Source organism: Sorex fumeus, unplaced genomic scaffold (assembly GCF_029834395.1).
Source record: "Sorex fumeus unplaced genomic scaffold, SorFum_2.1 ptg000122l, whole genome shotgun sequence".
NCBI lineage: Eukaryota > Metazoa > Chordata > Mammalia > Eulipotyphla > Soricidae > Sorex > Sorex fumeus.
The window spans coordinates 9,036,810-9,062,012 of NW_026606179.1; the positions used below are offsets into that span (position 1 = coordinate 9,036,810).

Here is a 25,203-nt window from a genome sequence, read left to right on the forward strand (position 1 = left end):
GCCCTCGAACACTGCCAGGAGTGATTCCTGAGTGCAGAAGCAATTCCTGAGCATCACCAGGTGTGAGCACCCCCCCGCCCCCCCCAAAGAAAGGTCTCACTTTGGGGGTGGTGGGTTCAAATTCCAGGGTACTCAGGAGTGACCCCTGGTGGTGCTTGGGGACAGTTTGTGGTACTAGGGATTCAAACCATGGTTGGAGCCACAGCTATGTGCTAGTGCCTGATTTCCTGTACTATCTCATATACTACTTCCTGCATCTCCTGGACTACCTCTCCATACTGCCTCCTGTACCTCCTGCACCATCTCTGTACTATCCCCTGTACCTCTTGTACTATCTCTCTGTGTACTATCCCCTGTACCTCCTGCACCATCTCTCTGCACTATCTCCTGCAGGCCTCCATGGTCCATCAAAAGCCGTCACTTTTAGATGTTCAGAGGGGAGGAAGCGGTGCCTGACCACAATGCTGAGCCCAGTGCTGCTCCCAGAAGGGACGGGAGTCAGTGTGGGGACTGACTCCCGGGGGAATAGTGCAGGCAGTGTGGCACTGAGTCTGGACATGGGAGAGGGCACAGCAGCACACAGCCAGCCCGTTCTGAAGGTCTCTCGTGTGTGGGTTAGAACTTCTGTTCACACAGATGTCCCTGAGGCGACAGGCAGCAAAGAGCCCAGACCAGAGCTGAAGAAATGACAATTCCCCGGGGACAGGTCTCACTCTGCCTTTAATCGCACTTTCCCAGTTTCTCCTCTCCCAGCAGAACCGGAACACACTGGCAGGCTGGCCCCGTACAGCTGGGCGCCCCGGACGGCCGGGGCCAGCCCCACTCAGGTGGAGAGAATGCCACTCTTCTCGCCCTTGACCTTCAGGAACTCGGCCATGCTGGAGAAGTACTTCTGGTTGGTCTCTGCCACTTTCTTCTCAGCCGCCTGCGGGTTCACAATCTCCAGACCCTAGGCGGGGGAGGGGACAGGACCAGGGTGAGGTGGCTACCCCTGCATATGGGGGAATATGGGTCCAGAGGCCCCTCCCATCACCTCTCAGGCTCTCCAAATCTCCCCAACCTTGGAAATTTCTGGCCTAGGGGGCCCCAGTGTGGGTGGGAGGGCCCGGGCCAGTGTGAGAACCCCTGGCTCTAGGTGATGGTGTCACAGGGGAAGGGGTACCTGGAGCGGGGTGAAGGCCACACTGGAGGCAGTCCCCGAGGATCGGTCGCGGATGGTGGACTTGCCACCATACACCACACTCTGCTTCTGCAGGGTCCGCTGTGGGGGGTAGGGGCATGCTAAGATGGCACCCCAGCCTCCTGCTTGCACCCCCCTTCCCTGCTGAAGGCGCCAGAGCTACCTACCTGCAGCGTCTTGGAGATGCGGGCCTTTGTGGCCTCGTTCACCTGTGTCTGCCGCACGCGCCCGCTGCCCGACTTGCCCAGGTGGCCCAGGCTGAAGCCCAGGTCCTCCTGGTAGGCGTCCTCCTCGATCTGGGGGAGCCTGTGATCAGCCCCCATCCTCCATTTGGGAGAGCCCACGGTCAGCCACCTCCTTCATCTGGGGTCCTTGAATAAGCTCCCATCTATCTGAGGGTCCCTGAGGTTGGCACCTGACACCCCAAATCAACTCAGTTTTATGGCCAGTGGCCAGGGCAGAGGAGGCTGGAGGCCAGGGGAGCTGGATGTGTGCTGGGGGTAAGGGAATAAGACCAGGGATTAACTGGGGGCAGGGGGGCTCCCATTCCCAGAGCAGGGTGACTCTACCTCCCCAAAACTCATGCGGTTGGCCTGCTTTCGGATCTCCGTCAGCCCCAAGCGCTCCTTCATCTTCCGATACCTGGGAGGGATGGGGTCAGCAGGAAAGGGGGTCCACCCTACCCACCCCTCCCCCACCTACCCTCCACCACTTGCTGGCCTGCATGCACTCTGTCCCCCGGCCCCCACTCGTATATACCTCCACCCCCACCCGCACCCACTCTGCCTGCACTCCTGCCCCTGCCTACCTGCGGCCTCCTCGCTTCTTGCGCTGCCCATCAAGGGGCGCGGGCAGTGGCTTCACCTGCTTAGCGGGTGGTGGCTCCTGCCACTTGTCGAACTTGCGTTCTATCTCATCCTTCAGTTCGTAGCCCACCTGGGGGAGGGGGTCCGGGCAGTTGCCAATGGCACCGGCATGGGCCTGGCCTGGCATGACCCTCCCTGGCCCAGCTGTGCAGACACAGCAGCACCCACCTTGCCCTCAGTGCTCTCGTGAAAGCTGTCCACACGGGCGGCTAGTGTGCACTTGGCAGCCACCAGGCGGGCTGCCTTCCGCCGTAGGTCCTGCCAGGAGGGAAAAGCATGAGCAGTGAGCATCGGGGGGTTCCCACCCAGTCTCTCCAAACCCACCATTACCCGCTCCCCCAGGGCACCCAGACCTGCACCACCACCAGCATCGCCCAGCGTCACCAATGCACCCACTGCCCCTCACATTTGCAGTTCTAATCTTCCTGACTTGGAGGTCCTGGGCCCCATCAAGGGGTTCCTGAACTGACCTAGGGTGGGTCACTGCCAGGCAAGTGCCCCCCACAGTGCACATGATAGCCCACCTGGGGCCTTCCACACTGAATGCTGAGAGCCTCTCAAATGACAGAAACTGGCCCCCATCACAAAAGGCACCCACCACATCTGGAACCCCCACCCTAGGGCCCTGATCCATATCCCAGGGCCCCCACTAACCGGGGGCAGCGACTGCACAATGTCACTGTGGTAAATGTAGCCAGTGTGTGGGAGCACCGACGTGGATGAGAAGCCGGACAGAGTCTTCCGCTGTGCCCCGAGCAGCATGATGTTGCAGGCTGGCATTTTGGACAGGTTGGTGAGGCCGCCAGCCACCCCTGCCAGGAGGACACATGGGTGTCAGGGTGTAGGAGGCCCCACCCGAGGTGTGACCAACTCTGCAGTGGGGTGTGTGTGTGTGTCGGGGATCCAGCAAGCCTGTCTGCAAGGGGAGGAAGGTCAGCTGTGTGCCAGAAAGGGGCGGGTGTCTGTAGGGTGAGGGCTGGTGTCTGCAGGAGTGAGGGAGGGTGCCTGTGCAGATCAGGGAGGATGTCTACAACTGTCGGTGGGGATCAGGGTGGGTATGTGCAGGCATGAGGAACATGTCTCCCCAACAAACCCTCCACGAGCTCCCACAGGCCTGCCAGCCGCATGGGCGTGGAGTGACCTTGGGCACTGACTGCCAATCCGCCCCTGCCCCCAGCCCCTTACAGAAAGCCTGCAGAGGGGGTGAAGGGCCAGAGAGAAGTGGAGGTCACGGTCACAGAGTCCCTACAGGATGAAGGGTAAATGTGAAGCAAGAATCGAGGGAAAACCAAGGCTGCATATCCGAGAGGGGCCCCCACCCCAAGAGGCTGGAGGGCGGGAAACAGCCTTCCCAGGCCTTGGAGTCAGCAGATGGGGCACCTGTTCCTGGTGCATGTCACTCACAGGCAGGACGGCAGGGTGGAGCGGGGCCGTGCCCTGCTCGGCCTGCCGGTTCTCTGGGCCGGGGGTGGATGACACGCAGCTCAGACAGGTGCCCAAAGCTCCCAGGAGGGGGAGTCCAGCGCACGCCAGGCCAGCATTGCATGGGTTTGAGGGACGCTGAGGCAGAAAGTGCCTGCAGGGCCGGGGCAGGGTGGTCTGGGGAGCGCTGAGGCTGCCGCAGGGGTGCAGAGCAGGCAGGGAGCACAGTGCCTCTGGGCGAGGAAGGGGCACTTGGGGTGCAGGAGCCTCACCCATGATCTTGGCAGCCGTGGACGCACCGATGATGATGGAGAGGTTGGGCGCGATAAAGGACATGCGGGACTCCACATACTCATAGATGCGGTGCTTGGAGGCACTGAGCTCCAGCGCCATGTCACACGCTTCCTCCAGCCGCTCCAGCTCCTCAGCCGTCAGCTGCTGGCTGCGGGGCAGGCGGGCAGGCGTGTGCTGGGTGGGGTGGCCCTGCACCACCTGTGCTCACCTTCACCCTGGTCCCCAGGCCATCCCCACTTCCCACATCCCCAACAAGGAATGGCCCCCACCTTCAGACACATCGTACGACTAGCCATGCCAGGCCCAACCCTGCTCCCCATGGACAGTGGTGCCCGATAACCATAGGCCCAGAATGACGCACCCCTGGGTGGTGGAGGCCGTGACGCTGACCACCATGATGGTGGCATTAGTCAGGATCTGCTGGAGAGTCTCATTGTTCTTACACTTGTCCAGGCTGTTGCCCAGCTCCTGCAGGGAGGAGGCCAGAAAAGTGGCTCCCACTGCCAAACTACACACACACATGCTCACGTGCATACACGCATGTACACACGCACCACGGTGCCCACCTCAGGTACCACATTCTCCTTGTGGGCCCACCCCACCCCACTGCCACACTCTTTCTCTCCATCCCCTGTCCCCCTTCACAACGCCTCAGGCACCCCTTCCTGGCTTCTTCCCATGCCCCTGGCCAGGGAAGAAACCCTGAGACCTCTGTAGGCCACCTGTGCCAGCCTCAGGCTCATCACTCAGGGTCTCCTCGGCCCCCTACACCCCGACCTCAACAAACTCTGGCCCATGGGTTGGGTGCAGTAGTGTAGGGGGTAGGGGAAGGCTGCTCCCAGCACAGCACCAAGCACTGAGCCTGCAAGCACTGTGACCCCCGACCCAGAAGTGCCTCTCCCACTCCTCACCTTCACCGTGCGGATGTAATCCAGTGCATTGGGGACCAGTGACTCCAGCTCTGGGAAGCGCTTCGAGTACTTGTCCCGGATGAATTTGTGGATGATGTCTGAGGGGTCGGGAGGTGTCTCCTAAGTGGGGCTGGCCTACCCCAAGACCAGGGTTCCCTCCCCCTTCAGTGGCTTCCGGTGGAGCACAGACACCCCTCCACAGGCTCGCTCCCTGGGCAAGTTAGCTCTGTTGCCTGGCAGGGTGCAGATGTGACAGCTGCAGATGCGCAGTAACTTTTTTGTCTCATTTGGGGGGCCACACCCATGGTGTTTAGGGGTTACTCCTGGCTGGATGTTACTGCTGGTTGGATGCTGACCCCCAGAAGCTCCTAAGACTCGGCCCAGAGCCCAGTTACTGCAGGGGCTAAGAGAGGCCCGGGTCCTGCCCGCTGAAGCCTCCCACACTCACTCAACTCGTTCTCGATCTCCACTGTGAGGTTGTTGGCATCCACGATGACCCGGTACTCGGGGGCCGCCTCCACCGGCCCCATCACTGTGAGGAGAAGCCTGAGTGTGGGGGTGCATCTCCCCCCGAGGCCCCAGCTGGGAAGACCAGGGGAGCAGGGAAGAAGCTGCCATTCTGCCATGGCTCCAGTGGTCCCAGCAGGACAACCCCACAGCACAAAGGAACAGAGGGAGAGGCAAGACAGTTACCCCAAAACCGTTCCCCCAGAGCAAGCCAAGGGGCCTGGGATTGAGCCTGCTAGGAACAAAGGTGGACTGGAAGCGGAACCACAGGAGTGGGGGCGGGGCCAGAGGGGAGCACTTTCCAGAAGGAAGCACCAATAGTACCTTCTGAAGCTTTGGCTTGCTTGCTGATGTACTCTTCGATCTTCATCATGATCTCAGCAAACTGGGCGAGAGGGTGGGGGTCAGGACCCAGCACCCTCCTGGCTCCCGGGGGGCCCTCCTAGGCCTCTAGCCCCTCCCGCTCACCATCTTGCTGTCCCAGAGCTTGGCAATACTCTTGACTGAGTCCCCAGAAAGGTCGAGTTGCGTCTCCTCCTGCACATCCTCGATGGCCGGCTCCTCCTCCTCCTCCCCGTAGCTCCCTCCTTCTTCCTCCTCCGCTGCCTCCTCCAGGTCAGCCAGGAGCTCGTCTGCCAGAGACATCCTGCAAGCTGGGGCAAGAGAGCAGAGGGTGAAGCCCTGAACGGTGCCCCCCACCCAGTCCCTCTCTTTTTCTGGGGGGACTCTACAGATCCACAGCTTTCCTGGCTTTGTTCTGGCACGCCTGGCACTCAGCAGCAGGAGAATGAAATGAACGAAGCAACCCACGCCCAATCACCCAAAATGAGGCGGACTCCTGCTTCCCCCACACCAGCTCGCATCTGTGAGCAGGTACATCCTCTCTCCACATCACATTCCCCCCAGCCCAATCACTGGGTCCTAAAGGGGTGACAGGGCTGCTCCACTGCTGAGCTCCTGCTCTCACAGGTCCTCTGCCAAAAAGCATCCCAGGAAGCCGTGTTCGACAGGCATGAACGCCACCTGTGTGCCCCACTGCTTGCTTTCATCAACACAAGACATCTCTCTCCTCTCCCTACAACCCAAACCTCCAGGCTCAGAGACATGCTTTGCACACAGAGGGTCCTCTGAGGGGTGGCCCCCAAACCCAACCTCTCCAAAAAAGAATAGAAGCAGAACACTGCAAAGCCCGCAGGGTGATGCATGGTGAAGTGAGGGAGGGAGGGTTGGGGTCGACAACGGGCGGAATGAAACCACTTTTCTGAAGAAATCCAGAGGTTTTACACGGACTCTCCCCATTTGAAAGCTTTTAATTAAGTGGGTAACCTGAAGGGAAAAAAGGAGCCACTATAGCAAAAGACAGTGGAAGAGCTTCTGGGCCTGCTCTGGCCATGGGCTACAAGCTGGAGACCCCCTACATGTCCACCTGTCTTTATGCTGAGACTCTTATAGCCTCTCTCCCTGAGAGACAGTGTCTCCTTTACAGACATTTTTTTGTTTTTGGGGCACACACTGCTGTGCTCAGGGTGGCCCCTCGCTCTGTGCTCAGGAATTATCCCTGGTGTGGGTCAGGGGATCATACGGGGTGCCAGGCATCAAACCTGGGTCAGCCACATGCAATATTCCCATTTAACTCAATATCTAGCACCTAGTCCTTCTCAAGAAATATTTGGCAACTAAGCATTTTTTCCTCCTTCTCTCCCCAATCTTGGTCCTCCTTACAAAGAATTGTATTTAACTTTTACACCACATTAGAACCTCCTTTGTCAGGGCCAGGGAGATCATACAGCAGGTAGGACACTAGCGTTGCACACTGGCAACAGGGGTTCAATGCCTGGTGCCATAGAGGGTCTCTCAAGCCCTCCAGGAATAAACACTGAGCATCACCAGGTGTGGTCCCAAAATAAAAAAGAAACTCCTTCCCCCAGGACACTGAATATATTAAAATTTTGTTCCTTAAGCAGTGCACAATTTTTTTTAATTTTAGGCTTTTGGGAAGACACCCGGTGATGCTGAGGGGTTACTCCTGGTTCAACACTCAGGAATTATTTCTGACAGTGATTGGGGGACAATATGGGATGCCAGGGATTGCATCTGGGTCAGCCGGTGCAAGGCAAATGGCCCCCACAAATATTCCTTCCAGCTCCCACAAACACTCTTTCAGGCAGCTTAGATCTTGTCTGATTCCTTCCAGTGGATATTATATATCCACTGAGTCCTTTAACCTTGTATCAACAGTTACAAGTCTAAATCACTGAGGCTGGAGAGATAGTGTAGCAGGTTGGGCACTTGCTTTGCACTTGTTCCACCTGGGTTCAGTCCCTAGAACCCCATATTGTCCCTGAGCCAGGAGTAATTCCTGAATGCAGAGCCAGGAGTAACCCTTAGCATCACCGGGTGTGGCTCCAAAACAAAATACTAGCATTCTGTTTAATGCCTGTCTTTCCATTGAGGTAAATTTCTAGAGGAACAGAGAGCAGATTCTATTCATTGTAGTCAGGGATGCTGTTCAGCAGCAAACTGCAGGAGTTGCACTCCTGAGACCTGGGTTCAATCCCTGGCACTGTAGAAAACGCAGCGCCCCCCCCCAAAAAAAAAGACCTGTTTACTCACTGTTCAGACCTCGCCTGACCCCGCCTGATGCCAGCCAGCATCTCCAGCCACTATTCCCCTTGCCCACGGATGCCACTGTCGTTTCTGTAGCTTCCCAACTTTTCCCCCTCGTTTATGTTTATTTTTGTTTTGTCTGGGACACATCTGGCAGTGCTCAGAGCCGATCTCTGCACTCAAGAGATGACACCTGGCGAGGTTCGGTGACCGTATGCGGTGCCGAGAACTGTAACTGGTTAACGCATACAAGACAAGCTCCCTACGCGCTGCATCATCTCTCCGGGCATCCCTCAATTTCTACTGGCTTAACCCCTGCATAGTCCACCTCCTGACGCCCGCCCCCCGCCCCCAGAGGGGACCGGGTGATTGAAGACCACCCACCAGCCTTGTCATCAATTTATTCCGGGAATAAACCCGTCAGCCCCGGCACCGAGCAAAACCCCGGAGAGCCGGAAACAGAGTGTGGGGGTCGGAGATCTCGTCCACGACGAAGGCCCGATTTCCCTCTCACACGCAGTCCCCAAGTACGACGCCTGCTGCCCGCGCCGCCCGAGCCCCTATTACTCTCACCTCTCGGCTTCCCGCACCACGGTGCCTAGGAACCAAGCTTGCAGCCGCGCCGGCGCTCCGTGATGACGCCTCCGCCTCGCGCCGCCAGGAAGCCAGGAAGGCTGATCTGCGCTCTGATTGGCCCGCGCAGCCGGGCGCTTTTGGAACAACAACTTTATTAGAACCAGGCGCCCGGAGGAGGACGGGGGTTGAGCCAGCGAGGCCGGGCGCTCGGTCTCACAGCGGCCCGCGGAGAATTGCTAAGCGGAGAGTCGCCAGCATCCCGACAGGGTATCTGGACAGAAACAACGACGGGGCAACTCGGACGGACGGCGGAGGCACCAGCGGAGAACGCAAGGCCTTGAAGCCCGGAGTCCGGGGCGCGGGGAAGGGGAGGGGGGTGGAGGCGGAAACTGGACACTGCGAGCCCCGATGGGGCGCCGTCAGGCCCGATGGGACAGATAATTCGGCGCAGGACTTAACTTGAGGTTCGCGAGGTTGAAAGTTCCGTGGCTTGGGGAGCCTGGAGCGGGAGCGATGGAACTGGAGCAGAGAGAGGGGTAAGTGACTGGACAAAACTACCCGTTCCGGAAGGCATTGCGGCTGTGTAAAGCGCACCCTATAGCGCTTTTACTCCGGTGGCTGATGGGGATTGTAGTTCACGCGAGTGCTTTCGCGTGTTAAGTCTTTCGGGGACCTGGGATCTGTAAGTGAGCATCCTCGGAGAGAAGACGTGGGGCCTTTGGGAGTAGCTGAGGTCTTGGACACCTTTGGTCCTTCGGGAAGGAAGAGTCTGAAGAATCCTGGGTCTAGGATGTGGGGGCTGGAACTCGTGTGGACCATGGGAAGGAAGTTACTGGGGGCCCCGGCTCCTGAGACCCGGGTTACTAGAGCCGGGATTGTAGGAGCTCAGCACCCCCTGACCCCACAGGACCATGGCAGCCGTGGGCTTTGAGGAGTTCTCGGCGCCCCCGGGCTCGGAGTTGGCCTTACCGCCGCTGTTCGGCGGACACATTCTGGAAAGCGAGCTTGAGACCGAAGTGGAGTTTGTGTCCGGTGGTCTGGGCGGCTCTGGACTGCGGGAGCGAGACGAAGAGGAAGAGGCGGCTCGGGGCCGGCGGCGGCGCCAGCGGGAGCTGAATCGTAGGAAGTATCAGGTGCTGGGTCGTCGCTGCCGCGAGATCGAACAGGTCGGTGAGCCGATTGCCCCGTTTTCCGTCTCTAGCTTAATTTACTGCCCGTTGTAGTGCCGCGGTGCCTTCCCCGGCCCAGTCGGACAATTTCATTCGTTCCTGTATTTTGCAGGGATCAGGCTCATGCATCAGCCTCCTCTTGGAAGAGGATGGAACAGTGGGCAGTGACTGCTCGTGATGGCCAGGAGCCGTGGGACAGCTAGGGTTTTGTCTTTGTTTTCAAGGGTTAGGGGTACCGTTCAGAGGTGTCAGAGGGCAAGCCGGGTCCAGGGCTTGGGGCCTGAGCCCACAGGTGGTGCTGTGATGGGCAGCCTTTGCTGGTTCTGAGGACTGGAAGCTTGGAAGCCCCAAGGTTGGTTCCGAAGGAGACAGACAGAACCTGTTCCCCCTTTCTGAGGACCCCATCATAAACCACACAAACCAGCTGCTTCAATTCTGTGAAGCCTTCATGTCACAAAAGTTCTGAGGTCCTGGCACTCCTAGCTCCAGCACGCCACCATGGTGGTGCTCAGGAAATTGGGGGGGCGTGCTGGGATAGTGCCAGGAGGTAAGGATGCAGCTTGGGTCCGGGCAGGAGTGCAGAGGGACATGATGAGGAGCCTACAGGGAAGCCACGTTTGTGTGTTGGGCTGACAGTAGAGGAGAAATGAGCTCCCGACCCTGCGGGACAGGACTGGGAAGTGGGGTGCTAGGAAGGCAGCGTGAGAGTAGCCCTGAGTACCAGGTGCAGGGCAGAGGCACAGTGGGTGCGGGGAACAGGCCCTGTGTTCTGCCCACTATGAAGCCACACCATGGCCACCAGGCAGCTGTGACTATGGTTCATGCACACCCGGGTGCCACAGTCTGAGGCAGCAGACCAAGAGGGCACTGTCCAGGCTTCTGCTGCCCTCCCCGCTTTGTTTCCACCCACCAGCCTCTCCTCCAGCCCCTTTCTTTGGCATAGTCTACCCCTCCCCTGTGGCATAGTCACAGCCTCCTCCTGTGGGCTGTTCTGTGCACTGGTCTCAGCACTTCCCTAGGCCCCCTCACCTCCCGGGGGCCCTCACCTCCCAGCCCCCCTCACCTCCCAGGAGGCGCCTCACCTTCGGAGTCCCCTCACATCCCAGACATCATCTAGGACCTGCCCCCACAACCTCTGACTGCCCACTGTTGTGCCTCTACCCCCACATTGAGGAGTCCGGGGATGTATGGAAATAGGGGCGTAGCAGCACAGCTGTAGCTCTGGGATAAGGTTGAAGGGGCACCCAGGAGTGCCTCCCCCCATCTCCCATATACAGCAGGGTGAAGGGGCCCCTCTCGTCCCTCAGGTAAACGAGCGTGTCCTGAACCGGCTACACCAGGTGCAGAGGATAACACGGCGACTGCAGCAGGAGCGCAGGTATTTCTGGGTCCTGCTTCCACCCTCCACCTGTCTGTGCACTGGAGTGGGGAACACGGTGGAACTGGGGTGCAGAGGTGGGAGATGCCCTGAACACACCAAAGCAAAGACACCGGCCCGGGTTTGGACTCAACCAGTGCTCCGGTGTCTCGCCCCCCCCCCCACCGTAAGGCCTGAGTCAATGCATCCCAGGGCCACAGTGATGAGGGGCTTGGGCCCACCTGCTGCTACGCTGCGCCCGCCCGCAGCAGGCTTGTCTGATCTGCTGTCGCCACTAACGCCTGCTTTCCCCTTTGCGGACATGCCATCCTCATGGCTTTGCTGGTCACCCCAAACCCTCACTTCCCGCTGGAGGGGTCAGTCTTCACTGTCATGTGAAAGGTGCACATGAACCAGTGAAGGGGACCACGCACCCCTGCTGGCTGCTTGAGAGAACTGCAGGGAGAGTGGGAGCCCGCTGCTGCCCCAGCTGGACCAGCATAGGCACAGGCTGGCAAGTGAATACGGGGCTGAGGGCACAGACTGGGGTCACCACAAGTGGCATGGCCGCTTTTCTGCAGGTTCCTCATGAGGGTGCTGGACTCCTACGGCGATGACTACCGGGCCGGCCAATTTACCATTGTGCTGGAGGTGAGGACTCTGGGCTGAACTGGGCTGGGCTGGGCATGTCCGGGGCACAACCCCACGCGCCCTACTGTCACCCCTCCAGGACGAGGGCAGCCAGGGCACTGATGCCCCCACTCCTGGAAACGCAGAAAATGAGCCTCCGGAGAAAGATGGGCCCTCGCCGCCTGAGCCCAGCAGCCCGTCCCCAGGAGAAGGGACCAGTGGGCGGAAGAGGCGGCGGGCACCCCGAGATGGCCGGCGAGGGGGCGCCTCACTGACCCCGGAGCTGGCCCCGGTAGGGAGGGGGCACTGGGGAGCACTGCGTGGGGGCGGGGCGGGAGAGGGGTGGCAGGCATATAGTTTCGCTTTGTCTCCCCAGATTAAGGTGGAGGAAGACTTTGGCTTCGAGGCGGATGAGGCTCTGGATTCCAGCTGGGTTTCCCGGGGGCCAGACAAGCTGCTGCCCTACCCCACCCTCGCCAGCCCTCCCTTTGATTGACCCCAATAAACCCCCTCCCCACCCTTCACCTGGGCCCGTGCATGGCACCTGCCGCCGGTATCCACACTCAGACTCAGGACTATTGCACATTTTTATTGGGGTTCCTGGCACAGACGCCTTTTGTGTGTCATGGAGGCAAGGCGCTCACAGATTCTTCAGCCACTCCAGGCTCCGACCCTGGGGGTCCTGGGGATGGCTGGGCACATCTGGCATGTTCCCATTGTCTCGGACGGGCACTGCAGGACAGGGGAGGGGCAGCCATTGAGCCCAGCCAGTCGTGGGACCTCGAGACAAGGGGCTCGGGGAGAAGTGAGGGAGAGATAGGTTCTGCAATGAGATCCCAGTAGGTGCAACCCCAGGGGCCAAGCCAGATGGAGACACCCTGAGGGATCCAGCCCTCACTCACCTGGGTAGTTGTAGGGTGTCACCTGGTTGATCATGGCAGCGTACTTGGTGTAGGGGCTCAGGGGGGGCAGTATGACAGCTGTGGAGAGAAGGGGGTGAGCACACCAACTGGGGCAGAACAGGGGAAGCCCTGCACTGCCACGCATCAAGGAGGCAGATGGTCCCAGGGGAGCAGAGAATCCTTAGGACAGAGTTCCAGAGGCAGGGGAGGCAGGAGGGGGGTTGACAGAATGTTCCAGAGGAATCATGAACTATTAAACTGTGAGGAACAGTCTCTAGGTTGGGGTCTAGAATACTGGAGGGGGAAGGGAGCAAAAGAAGTTCTCTGCCAGCACTGATGGAATCACAAGAGCCAACTGTCATTTCATATGTGCTAAGAACCACACTGAACAGAGACGAAAATGGAGCCAGAGTTGGCCTGACACACTGCTGACTGACCTGGGTTTGATCCCTGGCATCACACAGGATTCCCTGAGCACCAGAAATGACCCCTGAGGACAGAGCCAGCCATAAAGCTTGAGCTGGGTGTGCCACCCCCGCCCCATAAAAAGACAAAATTAAAGCTTATCTTAAACATTTCACTAGAAAAAGCAAATTGAGATACTTCGGATATACATTAATGCCTGCAACTATTAGTGGACCATTGCTGACCCGAAGCCTGTCAGAGTGAACACGTGACGTCATTAACTCACACCCCTAACACCTGGCTCACTGAGCAGTGCCAGCACTGTTAGAAAATCTGATAGAAAATTGGGGGGCTGAAGGGAGAATTCAACGGGTTGACCTGATGCATTTGCATGCAGGAGTCCTGGGTTCTCCCTGGTACCATGGGATGTCACCACCCATGATCCAAAACCAAAGATACTAAATATTCAGGTAACAAATAATGGTTATACTTGCCTGCGGGTGTAAAAAGGCTGAACCCTGCCTTTTTGTGCATGTGTGTTCGGGCCACACCCAGCGGTGCTCAGGGGTTACTCCTGGCTCTACTCAGAAATTACTGCTAGTGGTGGCTCGAAGGACTATATGGGGTGCGGGGGATAGAACTGGGGTCTGCCGTGTAAAAGGCAAGCATCCTCCCCGCTCTGGCACCAGAAGCCCCTGCTTCAAATCCTACCCAGCCTGGGTCCAGGGTGCGGCTTCTCCACTTCATGCACCCACCCATGCCCTCCAATGCTCAGGGCTCTGTGCAGCCCGTGGCCACCAGATGGGGAAACTGGGTTCTCAAACCTTCCCTAGTGCGCAGCCCGAGCCCAGTGGAAGGGACCGCACGGAACCCCGGTTCCAGATGAGGCCCGTGATGGAACAAACCGCCGCAGGGCCCGGTGCGCGCCCGCCTCACCCCCACCCGTTCTCTGCGTCGGGGATCGGGATGCACGTCCCAGCCGGGCACTCACGCACCGAGGCCCGCGATGGCGAAGGACACGACCAGCACCGGCTCCTTGGCCCAGGCATCTTTGAGGAAGGCGGCGAGTCCTGCGGGGGCCGGACAGCAGGGTCACCCGCAGGGCACGCCCCGGTGACCTCTAGCCCTCCCCGCCACCATGCCTCGCTGCAGCCCGCGGTGATCTCTTTTGCCCCGCTCCAGTCCGACCCCCACCGCCCCGGTTGACCTACGTCACGCCCTGCCCCCCGCCAGCCCCGGGAACCCTGGAAGCCTCCGGCTCGCGGCGCCGCACTTACTCCCAGCCATCTTGGTCTCGGCGGCGGCGGTGGCGGCGGCGGTCGGTCGCGGAGCACTCTGGGAGTTGTAGTTCCCCAGCACAGCCGTCTTTTACGTGCCCTGCGCAAAACAGCTGCTTTAGATTGGGCGAACTCGCGGGGCATTCTGGGAGTTAGAGTCTACTGCGCATGCGTACTGGCGCCTAGCAGCCGTCTTAGACCGAGCGAACACGCGGAGTGTTCTAGGAGTTGTGGTCTCCACCGAGTCCGCGTGAGCCTGCTGCATCTAGGACGACGATCACGTGTTTAGTGCAGGCCAACTTTGGTGCAGATCACCACCACGGGGAACTGCCAAGGTGCCCGCCTACTGTCCCTCCAAGACTGTGGAGGATTCACCTGCAATCTTCATCAGGAGGATTGAAGGAGCCCCCAATTTACTGTGCATTCTTGGAGCCACAGTTGACAGATGAAGTTGCAAGTCTGGGACTCGGCGTTTGAGCTTGCACCACACCGGTTCATCCTGGAGCCTTAGCTCTGGCCCCAGAGTCAAGGATGGTCATCCAACTCACTGTCCCCTGTGATCGCCACCACTTTCTGTTTATTCGTGGGCTCGGGAGTCACATGGACCATGTGAGTGCACCGAAATCAATCTGGTTGGAGCATTTGCTCTGTCCCTTTGAGTCCTCCTCCTAACTTTCCCTCCCCTGTTTAAAGGGTCCTGATTGGAATCATCTTTCCCTCTAACTTGATGGTTTCCTGAACCTGCAGAATTGCACAGTGGGGACTGGCTGGTGACAGGTGCCAGTTTTCCGGAAGGTTTCGGTAGTTAACACAAGCAGCCCTACAGACTTCCCTTTCTCCCAGCATCCCCCTGCCCCACCGCTGACTCAGAGGCCCCCACAGTCTTGCTTCCTGAGTCAGGGATCTACTCTCTGCAGTTGCCTCATTTCCTGGAAGGGAGCAGCCACTCGAACCTTGCCTCCCGCTTGAGCTGAAGCCCCACTCAGCCCAGCATGGCCAACGAGCTGATCCTTCAGCTACTTACAGTCTGTGAGCCACCCAGCCCTTTCTTCTTGGGTCCTTGCTGAGCTGGGGTACAGAGAGATTGGCTCTGGGGACCTGAGTCCCCAGAGAGTTGGGACAAGGAACAGGATACGGAGTCTGCCTGAGGCCAGGCACAGGGAGCACAGGCCAGGACTTCAGCTGAGGGATGCAAGTCGTATATGCAAGAGGTAATGGAGCTCAAATTCTTTATTCCAAGAGAAGAGAGAGCAGAGTTCTCGAGATCTGGTGACAGTGGGGACATCAGGCAGTGCTCAGAGATTGCTCCTGGTGGAGACAGGTGAGCTCCGTCTCACCCCAGGTTTCCTTCCCTCCCCTTCCCTCCTCACCCCTTCGCTCACTCTCTCCCTCCCTTTTTTTTGGCCACACCCAGCGGTGCTCAACTCCTGGTGGTGTTTGGGGGACTATATGTAGAGCTGGGGATCGAACCCAGAGATTGTCTCTCCAGCCCTTATTCTCTTGATTTTGAGGCAAGCAGGGGCAGGAGTGCAGATTTCTAGATTCCAGTATGGGTCGAAGTGGGAGCCAGGTGAGACTCTGAGTTTCTGGGGGCTCAGACTCTGGGTCCTCAACCAGAAGAAAGCATGGGTCGAGGCGAGCGATGGTCTCTAGCCCTGAACTTGAGGGTGGAGGCAGAGCCGAGTTCACTACTGGCTTCTTTAAGAGGCAGGAACTGGGAGTCTGGATGGAGTTGGGGGGCAGGTAAGGGCCCTGGGGCAAGTTCCAATGAGGTGGGGACTGAGTCTAGCCCCCTCCCCCCTCCACAGGGTCACTGTGTCACGCGAACATCATTCCAACTGGTGAGTAATACCCTCTGTCCATTCTCCGCAGACCTGTGACACCTCTTTTCCAACCACTCCGTCTCACCTCAGGTTTCCTTCCCTCCCCTCCCCTCCTCACCCCTTCGCTCACTCACTCCCTCCCTTTTTTTTGGTCACACCCAGCGGTGCTCAAGGGTTCACTCAGTGATCACTCCTGGCAATGCTGGGGGGACCATATGGGATACTGGGGATCGAACCCAGATCAACCCAGGCATTACAAACGTCCTCCTTGCTGTGCTGTCTCTCCAAGCACCAGCAGTAAGACTTACTCCGAGTTGATCCCTGATCACATATGGTCCCCTGGCACAGAGCCAGAAGTAAGCCCTGCTAGCTATGATCCCCCAAACAAAGCTCAGGAGTGAGTTGTCGCACCTCTGACTTGCAGCCTGTTCTGATGAGTCTTGATTGGGATCCAGCACACCCTCCTCCCATTTTATAAAGAGCCAATTACCCCGGGTAATCTGACTCCCACCCCAGTTCCCCTTCTATCATCTTGGGCTCCAGGCAGCCAGAGAGCCTACGCTATCCCTTTCATTCAGTCCCCCCAGATTTACTTCCCAAGCCATGGCTGGGCATCCAGCCAGCCACCATTGTGAGCCCAGGGACCAACGTAACCTTGAGCTGCCAGGCACCGCAGCCCGCCTGGACGTTTGCACTCTTCAGAGCCGGAGAGGCGACTCTGCTCCAGAATGCGTCTGAGGAGTTCTTCCTGGAGGAGGTGACCCCAGCCCAGGGGGGCGGCTACCACTGCCGCTACCAGGCTCCGGGCTGGGGGCTGGGCGTGTGGTCCCCACCCAGCAATGCCCTGGAGCTGCTGGTGCTCGGTGAGCCTGGTGGGGCCCTGGTCAGGGGGGACACGGGATGCTCTGGGGGGGCGTGGATGGCCAGAGAGATCCCGGGGTGGAATCAGAGGGCTGGGGTGATTCTCCACTGCCATACCCATGGGATGCCCCACCTCACAGTGTGTGGGACACCTGTGGTCATCCCGATTGGGGGAGAGGGTGCCACTGGCAGCACAACGCAGGACCCGAGCTGCTGGGGCAGAGTCTCTTCAGTGGTGGACAGGGGGCCTGCGAGCAAGAGGGGTGCCAGGGTTTGGTGGAGCAGGACACCCTGCAAGGGAGGGGAGGGGCGGTTGGTGGGGGCTGGAATATCCCTATTGCAGGGAGGGTCGGGCCTAGAGTCACCCTGTGTGCCCCCTCACAGACCAGCTGCCCAGGCCATCGCTGGTGGCGCTGCCTGGGCCGGTGGTGGCACCCGGAGCCAACGTGAGCCTGCGCTGTGCCGGTAGCCTGGGTGGCATGAGCTTCGCGCTGTACCGCGTGGGCCTGCCCACCCCTCTCAGCTACAGCCACTCTGAGCAGCACTGGGCCGACTTCCCACTGCCCAGCACCCACGCCCCTGGCACCTACGTCTGTTACTACCACACGCCCTCTGCCCCCTATGTACTGTCTCAGCGCAGCCATCCCCTGGTCATCAGGCCCGATGGTGAGTCCAGGCTCCCCCTCCCTCACACGCCATCCTCCTCCCTCAGACCCCGGGTCCAGCCCCCAGCCTCCTCCCTCAGACCCAAGGTTCAGCCCCAGCCTTCTGCCTCAGACACAGGGGTCCAGGCCCCGGCCTCCTCCCTCAGACCAAGGGGTCCAGCCCCCAGCCTCCTCCCCCAGACTCAGGGATCCAGCCCCCCAGTCTCCTTCCTCAGACTCAGAGTCCAGCCCCCAGCCTCCTCCCTCAGACCCAGGGTCCAGCCCCCAACCTGTCTCTCAGATCCAGGAATCCAACCCCCTATCCTCCTCCCTCAGACCAAGGAGCACAGACTGCCTCTCAGTCTCCTAGGTCAGTCTTGGTGATCTATGCCTCCTCCCTCAGACCCAAGGTGCATATCCCATCCACTCCCCCAACTTTGAGGAAGAACGTGGGATCCGCAGCCCCCACACAGCGCCCCCCTGCGGGCGGGTCCTCAGTCTGAGGCTGACCGCTGACCGCCTCTCTTCCCCGCTGCCCTCCAGGCTCCCGGAACTACACGCAGGGGAACGCGGCCCGCTTGGGAATGGCCGGCTTGGTCCTTCTCAGCCTGGGCACGCTGGGCATGTGGGAGTGGCGAGGCCGGAGCCGTCCCCCTCGGCCTCGGTCTGAGCCCCGGGCTGGGAGCCCCTCTGGACTGGACGTGGACACCACGGTGTGAGCGCGCTTGCTGTGGATGGGGTGGACGAGCCAGCGTGGGCAGCCCCTGGGGCCACACAGGCCTGGCCGGAGGCCGCAGCCCTGCGTGTCCAGCGCCGAGAGGACAGCCGGACAGCTGCTTGGAGGGGCCAGTTCCGGCAGGACCCTGAAGGTGTCTGCGTGCACGTGGCGCTGGCACCTGCACTGTGCGGCTCGCACCCTCCGGCTTTCCAGGGTTCGGCGCGCCCACAACGTCAGGACCCACTGGAGCTGGGCTGTGTAATAAATGTGCCCTGGTTTCTTCTTGGCTTGTGGTCTTGCAGAAACCCCCCAAAGGAACATTTCCTCCCTGGCGCGTGCCCTGACTCACCTCCTAAATTGTGGTTCATTCCTTCCTCCACCCTATGAGTCTCGGTCACCAAAGTGACCTCTTCCAAGTTCCTTCCCTAAAGGTGGGCTAGGGGCCAGAGCGATAGCACAGGGGGTTGGGCGTTTGCCTTGCATGCAGCCAACCCAAGTGCAATCCCCGGCATCCCAAATGGTCCCCCAAGCGCTGCCAAGAGTTAGTTATTCCTGCGTGTAGAGCCAGGAGTCACCCCATGAGCATCGCTGGAATGTGACCCAAAAAGAAAAAAAAAAACTTTGAAAGGTGGGCTGAGGACATCTCCCCCCACCACTATGCCGGTCCAGAGAGTCCCGCCATGCCAGCTCAAAGCCAGGCTCGCTCCCTGCAAGGCAGGTGATGTGGCCCTATTTTTGTGCTGTTTCGTTTTGGTTTTAATTTTATTTTTATTTGACTGATTGATTTTGGTTGGGGAGCCACATCTTGCAGTGCTCAGGAGTGGGGGAGCAGGGGCAGATGGGACCATGAGGTGCTGGTCCAATTGTCTCCCTGCAGGGCCCAGGCTCTTGGGCCTATCACCTGGCCCCCAACAATGCTCGATGCTCACAGTGTGGAAAAATAAGGGGGTGAGGAAGAGGCAGAAAAGCTTAAGTGCTGGGGGCAGGTCTGAGTTTCATCTCTGCACCCACCCACCCCTATGCCCATAGCACTGAATCAGGAGGAGACTCGGCACCGTTGGGTCTTGCTCCCAAGCTCAGAGCGGTGAATCGGATACAGAGAGGGACCACCCGAAGGGCCTCCTTGTCAGGCTTCTCTTCCCCAGGAAGACCTGGCCGCTTGCGTTTCTCCTTCCTTTGGAGGGAGTCAGGAAGTTCGGCTCCACGCTGAGGTTTGCTCAGGGATCCTGGCTCTACACAAGTCAAAAGCTTTAATTACCTGAATTATCTCTCCAGCCCGAACGCCACCACTTTTAGATGAGGAAGCCAGGGGCTGATGATAAGACAGCAGGGAGGGTGCTTGCCTTGTCCATCGCAGACCCAGGTGCCATTCCCAGCACCACATAGGGTCCCCTGAACCCTGCCAGGAGTAATCCCTGAGCACAGAACCAGGAGTCAGTCCTGAGCACTGCCAGCATAGAGCCAAGAAGTAATTCTGCCTCAACGTCGTGGGCAGGGCTACAACCCGGGAACCTGTCACCACTGGTGGTTTCTGCCTTCCTGCCTGTGGTGAACCAGAAGCTGCACAGAGAGCACCAGAGCTGGGGTTGCCTTCAACGGCACTGCCGACAAAGGCGTCCCGTGGGCTCCCAGTACCTCCTTCCTGGGACTGAAAGTTCCAGGTGGTGCTTTTTGGTGAGACCAGATGGGTGCCATGCTCCCTGCACTCCTGTTCCTGCTTTTCCTCCTGGGTGAGTGTCCCGGACAAGGCTGCCAGGGCAGGGGTCAGCCGGGGACCCAGCAGGCACAGAAGTAATGGTTTCTAGATGTTGGAAGTTTGGGGGCCGTCTTTCATCTCATGGCGTGTCCTTGTAAGTCTTTTGGATTATATTTTGCATTTGGCATCACACACGGTGGTACTTGGAGTTGATCCCTGCTTGGTGCTCGGGGTTCTCTGCCATGATGCGGGGTGCCTTAGCACTCCGTTTGCAGATCTCACTGCTGCTCTCTGCTCAGGAGTCACAACTGGCAGGGTTCAGGCCACCCTCCAGGGTGCTGGATCAAACCCAGCTCAGCCAAATGCAAGGCAGGACACATCCTCTGGAGACCCAGACACAGCGACCAGGAGCTGCCTCAAGGGTGCAGGGCACTGTGGCCACTGTGTCTGTGGGGGACCCTGAACTGTCTGGGATCGGGGGATAGAGGAGCTGAGGCTTGACCCAGCTGCTACACGGGCACAAAACTCTTCATTCATGGTGTGTGTTTCTGTTTGTGTGTTTCTGTATGTGTGTTTGTATTTGTGTGTGTATGTCTGTGTTTGTGTCTGTGTTCCTGTGTGTCTGTGTGTGTGTCTAGATGTGTCTGTGTGTGTCTGTGTGTATGTTTGTATGTGCCTGTGTTTGTGTATGTCTGTGGGTGTGTGTCTGTATGTGTCTGTGTGTTTGTGTGCGTCTGTGTGTACCTATGTATCTGTGGGTATGTGCCTCTGTTCGTGTGTGTGTCTGTGTGTGTTTGTGTGTGTGTCTGTGTGTGTCTGTGTGTTTGTGTGTCTGTGTGTTTGTGTGTCTGTGTGTTTGTGTGTGTCTGTATGGGTGGGTGTGCCTGTGGGGGGGTGTATCTGCCCCAGTTCCTTCCCCCTTTGGGACCCAGCCCTGCCCTTTGGGGTCAAGAGGCTTCTTTCTCACACATTCTGGGACTTTGGAGGTGTCAATCCCCAGCCTCCGCCACTGGGCAGTGAGCACAGCCTCTCAGGATCAGGCATCCAGCCTGCCTGGAAACTTCTGTGGCTGGTCCTAGAGCCAGCATGAGTAATTCCAGGTGGGCATCCCGGCTGGCCGCAGCCTCTCCCACCCCTTCTTATCTCCTCTGGGCTCCGATCCATCCCAGCAGTGCTTGGACTGACTCTTGGCTCTGTGCTCACTCCTTCGGGCTTGGGGACCATATGTGGTGCCAGGGATGCGCCCTCCTCTGTCCATCTATCCAGGCCCCTTTTTGCTTCTCTCTTTTTTTTTTTTTTTTGGTCACACCCAGAGATGTACAGGGGTTATTCCTGGCTCTGCACTCAGGAATTACTCCTGGTGGTGCTTGGGGGACCGTATGGGATGCTGGGAATCGAACCCGGGTCGGCTGGGTCGGCTGCGTGGAAGGCAAACGCCCTACCTACTGTGCTATCTCTCCAGTTTTTCTTTACGGAAGTTACACAAGGAGCTCTGGATCCTCCTGCCACTCCAGAGCCTGTTCCTACCTCCCCTGGTGGGCACCACTGTCTGATCCTGTGACCCAAGAGTCTGATTTTGTTTCATTTTGTTCATTTGGTTTCTTGGGGAGGGGGCGGTGGGGCAGGTTTCTCAAGTGGTGCGGGAGAGATAGTACAGTGGGGAGAGCACTTGCCTGGCATGTAACCAACCTGGGTTCAATCCCCAGCATCCCATAGGGCTTGTCCCCTGAGCGCTGGCAGGAGTCAGCCCTGAGCACTGTCAGGTGTGGCCCCAAAACCAAACCAAACTGAACAAGAATCAGAAGCAGGTTTGTGCATTGGTGGTGGCAGGCAAGGCCAGCACCGTCCCTCCCGTGCTGTCCCTCTGTCCCTGCCCTCCACGCTGCACACACTGGTTTAGTGCCAGGAACCAGGCCCTGGAGCTGCAGGCGCCTGCAGGCGCCTACGTGGTGGCACATGTGGGGTGTTGGGGCCTTCCACTCCTGACCACATTCTTGCAAAACAGGGGCCCCATGGAGGCAGTGACAAGTCAGTTGCACTTTCCCTGCCTATTTCCCAAACACGACCCAACACTTGTCACTTCTTTTTCAGGGCTTTGTCTGGGCAATGCAGAGGTGGAAAGAGATGGTGAGTTTCCTTTTCTGTGTCCGCTGCCCTGCTCAGAGCCCCACACACCTACTTTTAGTCTCGACTCAAGCCGACCATGGAGTCACAAAGGGACCAACCACCTCTATTGGGGGTGGTGGCCCTTGGGCTCACTGCTGGCTCTGCGCCCAGGGATCACTCTCCACGTGCAAGGTCAGCACCCTCTCCAGCCTCTCACTCTGGCTCTTTCTAGATGTGCTCCCCGCGCCCGTCCTCAGGGTCTGGCCTGGCCCAGTGGTGGGGCCGCATGGGGATGTGACCTTTGTGTGCTGGTCTGCTGTCCCAAATGTGACCTTCATGCTGGGGAAGCTGCAGGATGCCGGGTACAGGCCGGAGCAGAGAGTGGTGGGCCAAGAGGCCCAATTCCTCTTGCGCCAGCCAGGGCCCGCGGCCTCCGGGACCTACTTCTGTGCCTACAGGAAAGCGGCCTTGGGCAGGTGGTCGGAGACGAGCCCACATGTGCAACTGCAGGTGACAGGTACAGGGGGCCACCCGAACCCAGGAGCCTGGCTGGTCATCAGGGGCCCCAGCTGTGAGGAAGGGGGCAGGGAAACAGACAGAACCCATAGCCTCTCAGGTGGGGGGATAAGCCCCTGGCTGGGGTTCAGAGCTGGGACGATGAGGACCTGGGCAGTTTTTTTTTTTAATTTTATTTATTTTGCTTTTTGGGTCACACCTGGCGATGCTCAGGAGTTACTCCTGGCTCTGCATGCAGGAATTACTCTTAGCGGTGCTCGGGGGACCCTATGGGATGCTAGAAATCAAACCCGGGTCAGCTGCATGCAAGACAAATGCCCTACCTGCTGTGCTATCACTCCAACCCCCAGTTTTTATTTTAGTTTGGGGTTTTTGAGGGGGAGTTGGCACACCTGGTGGTCCTCAAAGCTCACTCTTGATTTGTTTTTGTTTTTTTTGGGTGGTGGGTTGAGCTACATCTTTGGCTCTACACTCAAGAATTACTCCTGAGCAATAGCACAGTGGGAAGGGTGTTTGCTTGCACGCAGCAAACCCAGGTTTGATCCCCAACATCCCATATGGTCCCTGAGCCCTGCCAGGAGTGATTCAAGGAGTCAGTTCTAAGCATTGCCAGGTGTGGCTCAAAAACCAAAAAAGAAAGCAAAGAACCCTAGAAGCATTAAAAAAGAATAACTTGATTTTCTGGCCCTGTTTTGGGGATCCCCTTTGGGAAAGGGGATCTCTTCTCTGCTTCTGATGGCACCATAGCCTCTGAGGGCTTGTGCCTGCATGGCTTTGTGATCCCTCTGTCATCCCTTGGCCTGTCTTCTGTTTTCTAGGTCATCCTGATGACATCCAGGAAGCTTCCTCCAGCCAATCACGTAAGGTCATCAGCAAGGGGGTTTGACCAATCACATGGCCCCATGGGCAAACTCCCCCTCTGGCCAACAGACAAAAGAATAGCACTGTAGCACCGTCCTCTCGTTGTTCATCGATTTGCTCGAGTGGGCCCAGTAACGTTTCCACTGTGAGAATTATTGTTACTGTTTTTGACATATCGAATATGTCATGGTTAGCTTGCCAGGCTTTGCCGTGCGGGCAAGATACTCTCAGAAGCTTGCTGGGCTCTCCGAGAGGGGCAGAGGAATTGAACCTGGGTCAACTGGGTTGGCCACGTCAGCTGCATACAAAGCAAACACCCTACCCACTGTGCTATCATTCCAGCCCAGGCACAGGAATAATTTTATTTATTTTATTTCATATTTTAATTTGGATTTATGGGACATTGCCAGCAGTGCTCAGGGATCACTCCTGGCAGTGTTCAGGCTAACACCTGGCTCTGTGCTTAGGGGTCACTTCTGGCAGAGATCAGGGGACCCTATGCATAGCCCATAGCCCTGTGCTGACTCTCCAAACCACAGGAAGAATTTTTTTTTATTTTGCTTTTTGGGTCACACCCGGCGATACACAGGGGTTATTCCTGGCTCTTCACTCAGGAATCACTCCTGGCAGTGCTCAGGGGACCATATGGGATGCTGGGAATCGAACCCGGGTCGGCCGCGTGCTAGGCAAATGCCCTATTCACTGTGCTATCCCTCCAGCCCCATGCAGGAAGAATTTTAATGCCCACTTTCCTCCTGTGTCTGGAAGTGGAGAATATGTTCTTGAGGAAGTAAATACCTCGAAAGCATCGAGGTTCTGAAGAAACAGACTAGTAGATCAGCCTGGTGGCATTCCCTAATAGCCTGCATAATAAGAACAAAATCTGGTGGAGTCTGGTGAAGAATGCAGGTATATTAGCTATTTGTTTCAGGACCGGGTATTTAGGATTTTTTATGATCATGTATTTATAAGTGAATTCACCTTGCAGAGGCTGGTGAATATTTCATTCTTTTTCTCTGATGTACCTTTTCCATGAAGAATGACTGAGACTCAGAGATTCTTGCAAAAAATTAAAGTTTTATAGTTTGAGGCTGAAACAGGAACTCACCCAGACTTTGCCAAGTGAACACATACTCCTAGCTGGCTTCATGATACTTCATTATCCGTTTTTCCTGAAACCCGCTCCTCCCTGCCATCTCCTCCAGAGACCAAGTATCATTAAAGGTCTCATTAGTGTCTGAGCTGGTCTCACCACTATATAAGGATATTAAGCCTGTATTAAGCCACTAATTTGGCTCTGTGAAGTGACTCTGAGACTCTGCTACCAACAAGCTGGGGGAGTGTTCTCCGCTCGCACCAGAAAAGTTTTCTTTCTTTTTCTTTTTCTTTTTTCTTTTTTCTTTTTGCTTTTTGGGTCACACCCAGCGATGCACAGGGGTTACTCCTGGCTCATGCACTCAGGAATTATTCCTGACAGTGCTTGGGGGGTCATATGGGATGCTGGGAATCAAACCCGGGTAGGCTGCGTGCAAGGAAAATGCCTTACTCCGCTGTGCTATCACTCCAACCCCAGGAAAGTTTACTTGGAGAGCTCCAGGCTGTTGGCAGCGAGCCAGGCAGCTGGGTGGTGTCAAGGACAGGGGGTTCCTAGCTCCGCCTCATAAATGGCCAGTGGAGGAGATATGCTTGCATTTTTAATTCACAAGTCATTTTATTTCTATTATTTTTCTCTCACTCTGTGACTCACACCCATAAAAGCCCCTTTAAAGTTCAAACTCCCAAGACTACATGAACAGCACCCACATCAAGTCACAGGGCAAGCTGGACCCAGAGACGCCCGACCATGGTGAAACCATTTGTCTTGCATGTCGCCAA

The 25,203-nt window shown here is 57.8% G+C and overlaps 4 protein-coding genes across 5 annotated transcripts; 2 read left to right on the forward strand and 2 right to left on the reverse strand.

Annotated features, from left to right (window-relative positions):
• Positions 1-701: 701 nt before the first annotated feature.
• PRPF31 (pre-mRNA processing factor 31) lies at positions 702-8,736 on the reverse strand. Its single transcript, XM_056135781.1, has 14 exons — positions 8,361-8,736; positions 5,649-5,833; positions 5,505-5,565; positions 5,122-5,205; positions 4,674-4,771; positions 4,124-4,230; positions 3,741-3,910; positions 2,701-2,858; positions 2,215-2,304; positions 1,989-2,116; positions 1,750-1,822; positions 1,348-1,476; positions 1,163-1,261; positions 702-949 (listed from the first exon to the last, which is right to left on the reverse strand). Exons 2-14 carry the CDS (start codon positions 5,823-5,825, stop codon positions 824-826), a joined length of 1,500 nt encoding a protein of 499 aa, XP_055991756.1. The 5' UTR covers positions 5,826-5,833; positions 8,361-8,736; the 3' UTR covers positions 702-823.
• On the forward strand, positions 8,736-12,053 carry TFPT (TCF3 fusion partner). Its single transcript, XM_056135806.1, has 6 exons — positions 8,736-8,899; positions 9,271-9,529; positions 10,840-10,910; positions 11,471-11,540; positions 11,620-11,811; positions 11,896-12,053. Exons 1-6 carry the CDS (start codon positions 8,877-8,879, stop codon positions 12,013-12,015), a joined length of 735 nt encoding a protein of 244 aa, XP_055991781.1. The 5' UTR covers positions 8,736-8,876; the 3' UTR covers positions 12,016-12,053.
• A 41-nt stretch (positions 12,054-12,094) lies between these two features.
• Positions 12,095-14,368, reverse strand: NDUFA3 (NADH:ubiquinone oxidoreductase subunit A3). Its single transcript, XM_056137250.1, has 5 exons — positions 14,237-14,368; positions 14,104-14,191; positions 13,822-13,896; positions 12,422-12,499; positions 12,095-12,251 (listed from the first exon to the last, which is right to left on the reverse strand). The coding sequence occupies exons 1-5, from the start codon at positions 14,366-14,368 to the stop codon at positions 12,160-12,162; spliced, it is 465 nt and encodes a 154-aa protein (XP_055993225.1). The 3' UTR covers positions 12,095-12,159.
• Positions 14,369-15,021: 653 nt separating this feature from the next.
• Positions 15,022-18,341, forward strand: OSCAR (osteoclast associated Ig-like receptor). 2 transcript variants are annotated; one of them, XM_056135802.1, is made up of 5 exons: positions 15,022-15,132; positions 15,912-15,944; positions 16,505-16,789; positions 17,172-17,453; positions 17,975-18,341. In XM_056135802.1, the coding sequence occupies exons 1-5, from the start codon at positions 15,096-15,098 to the stop codon at positions 18,148-18,150; spliced, it is 813 nt and encodes a 270-aa protein (XP_055991777.1). In that variant the 5' UTR covers positions 15,022-15,095; the 3' UTR covers positions 18,151-18,341. The 2 variants fall into 2 exon arrangements, with proteins under 2 accessions (XP_055991777.1, XP_055991778.1); XM_056135803.1 differs by lacking the exon at positions 15,912-15,944 and having other exon boundaries at positions 15,096-15,132.
• The last annotated feature ends 6,862 nt before the right edge of the window (positions 18,342-25,203 follow it).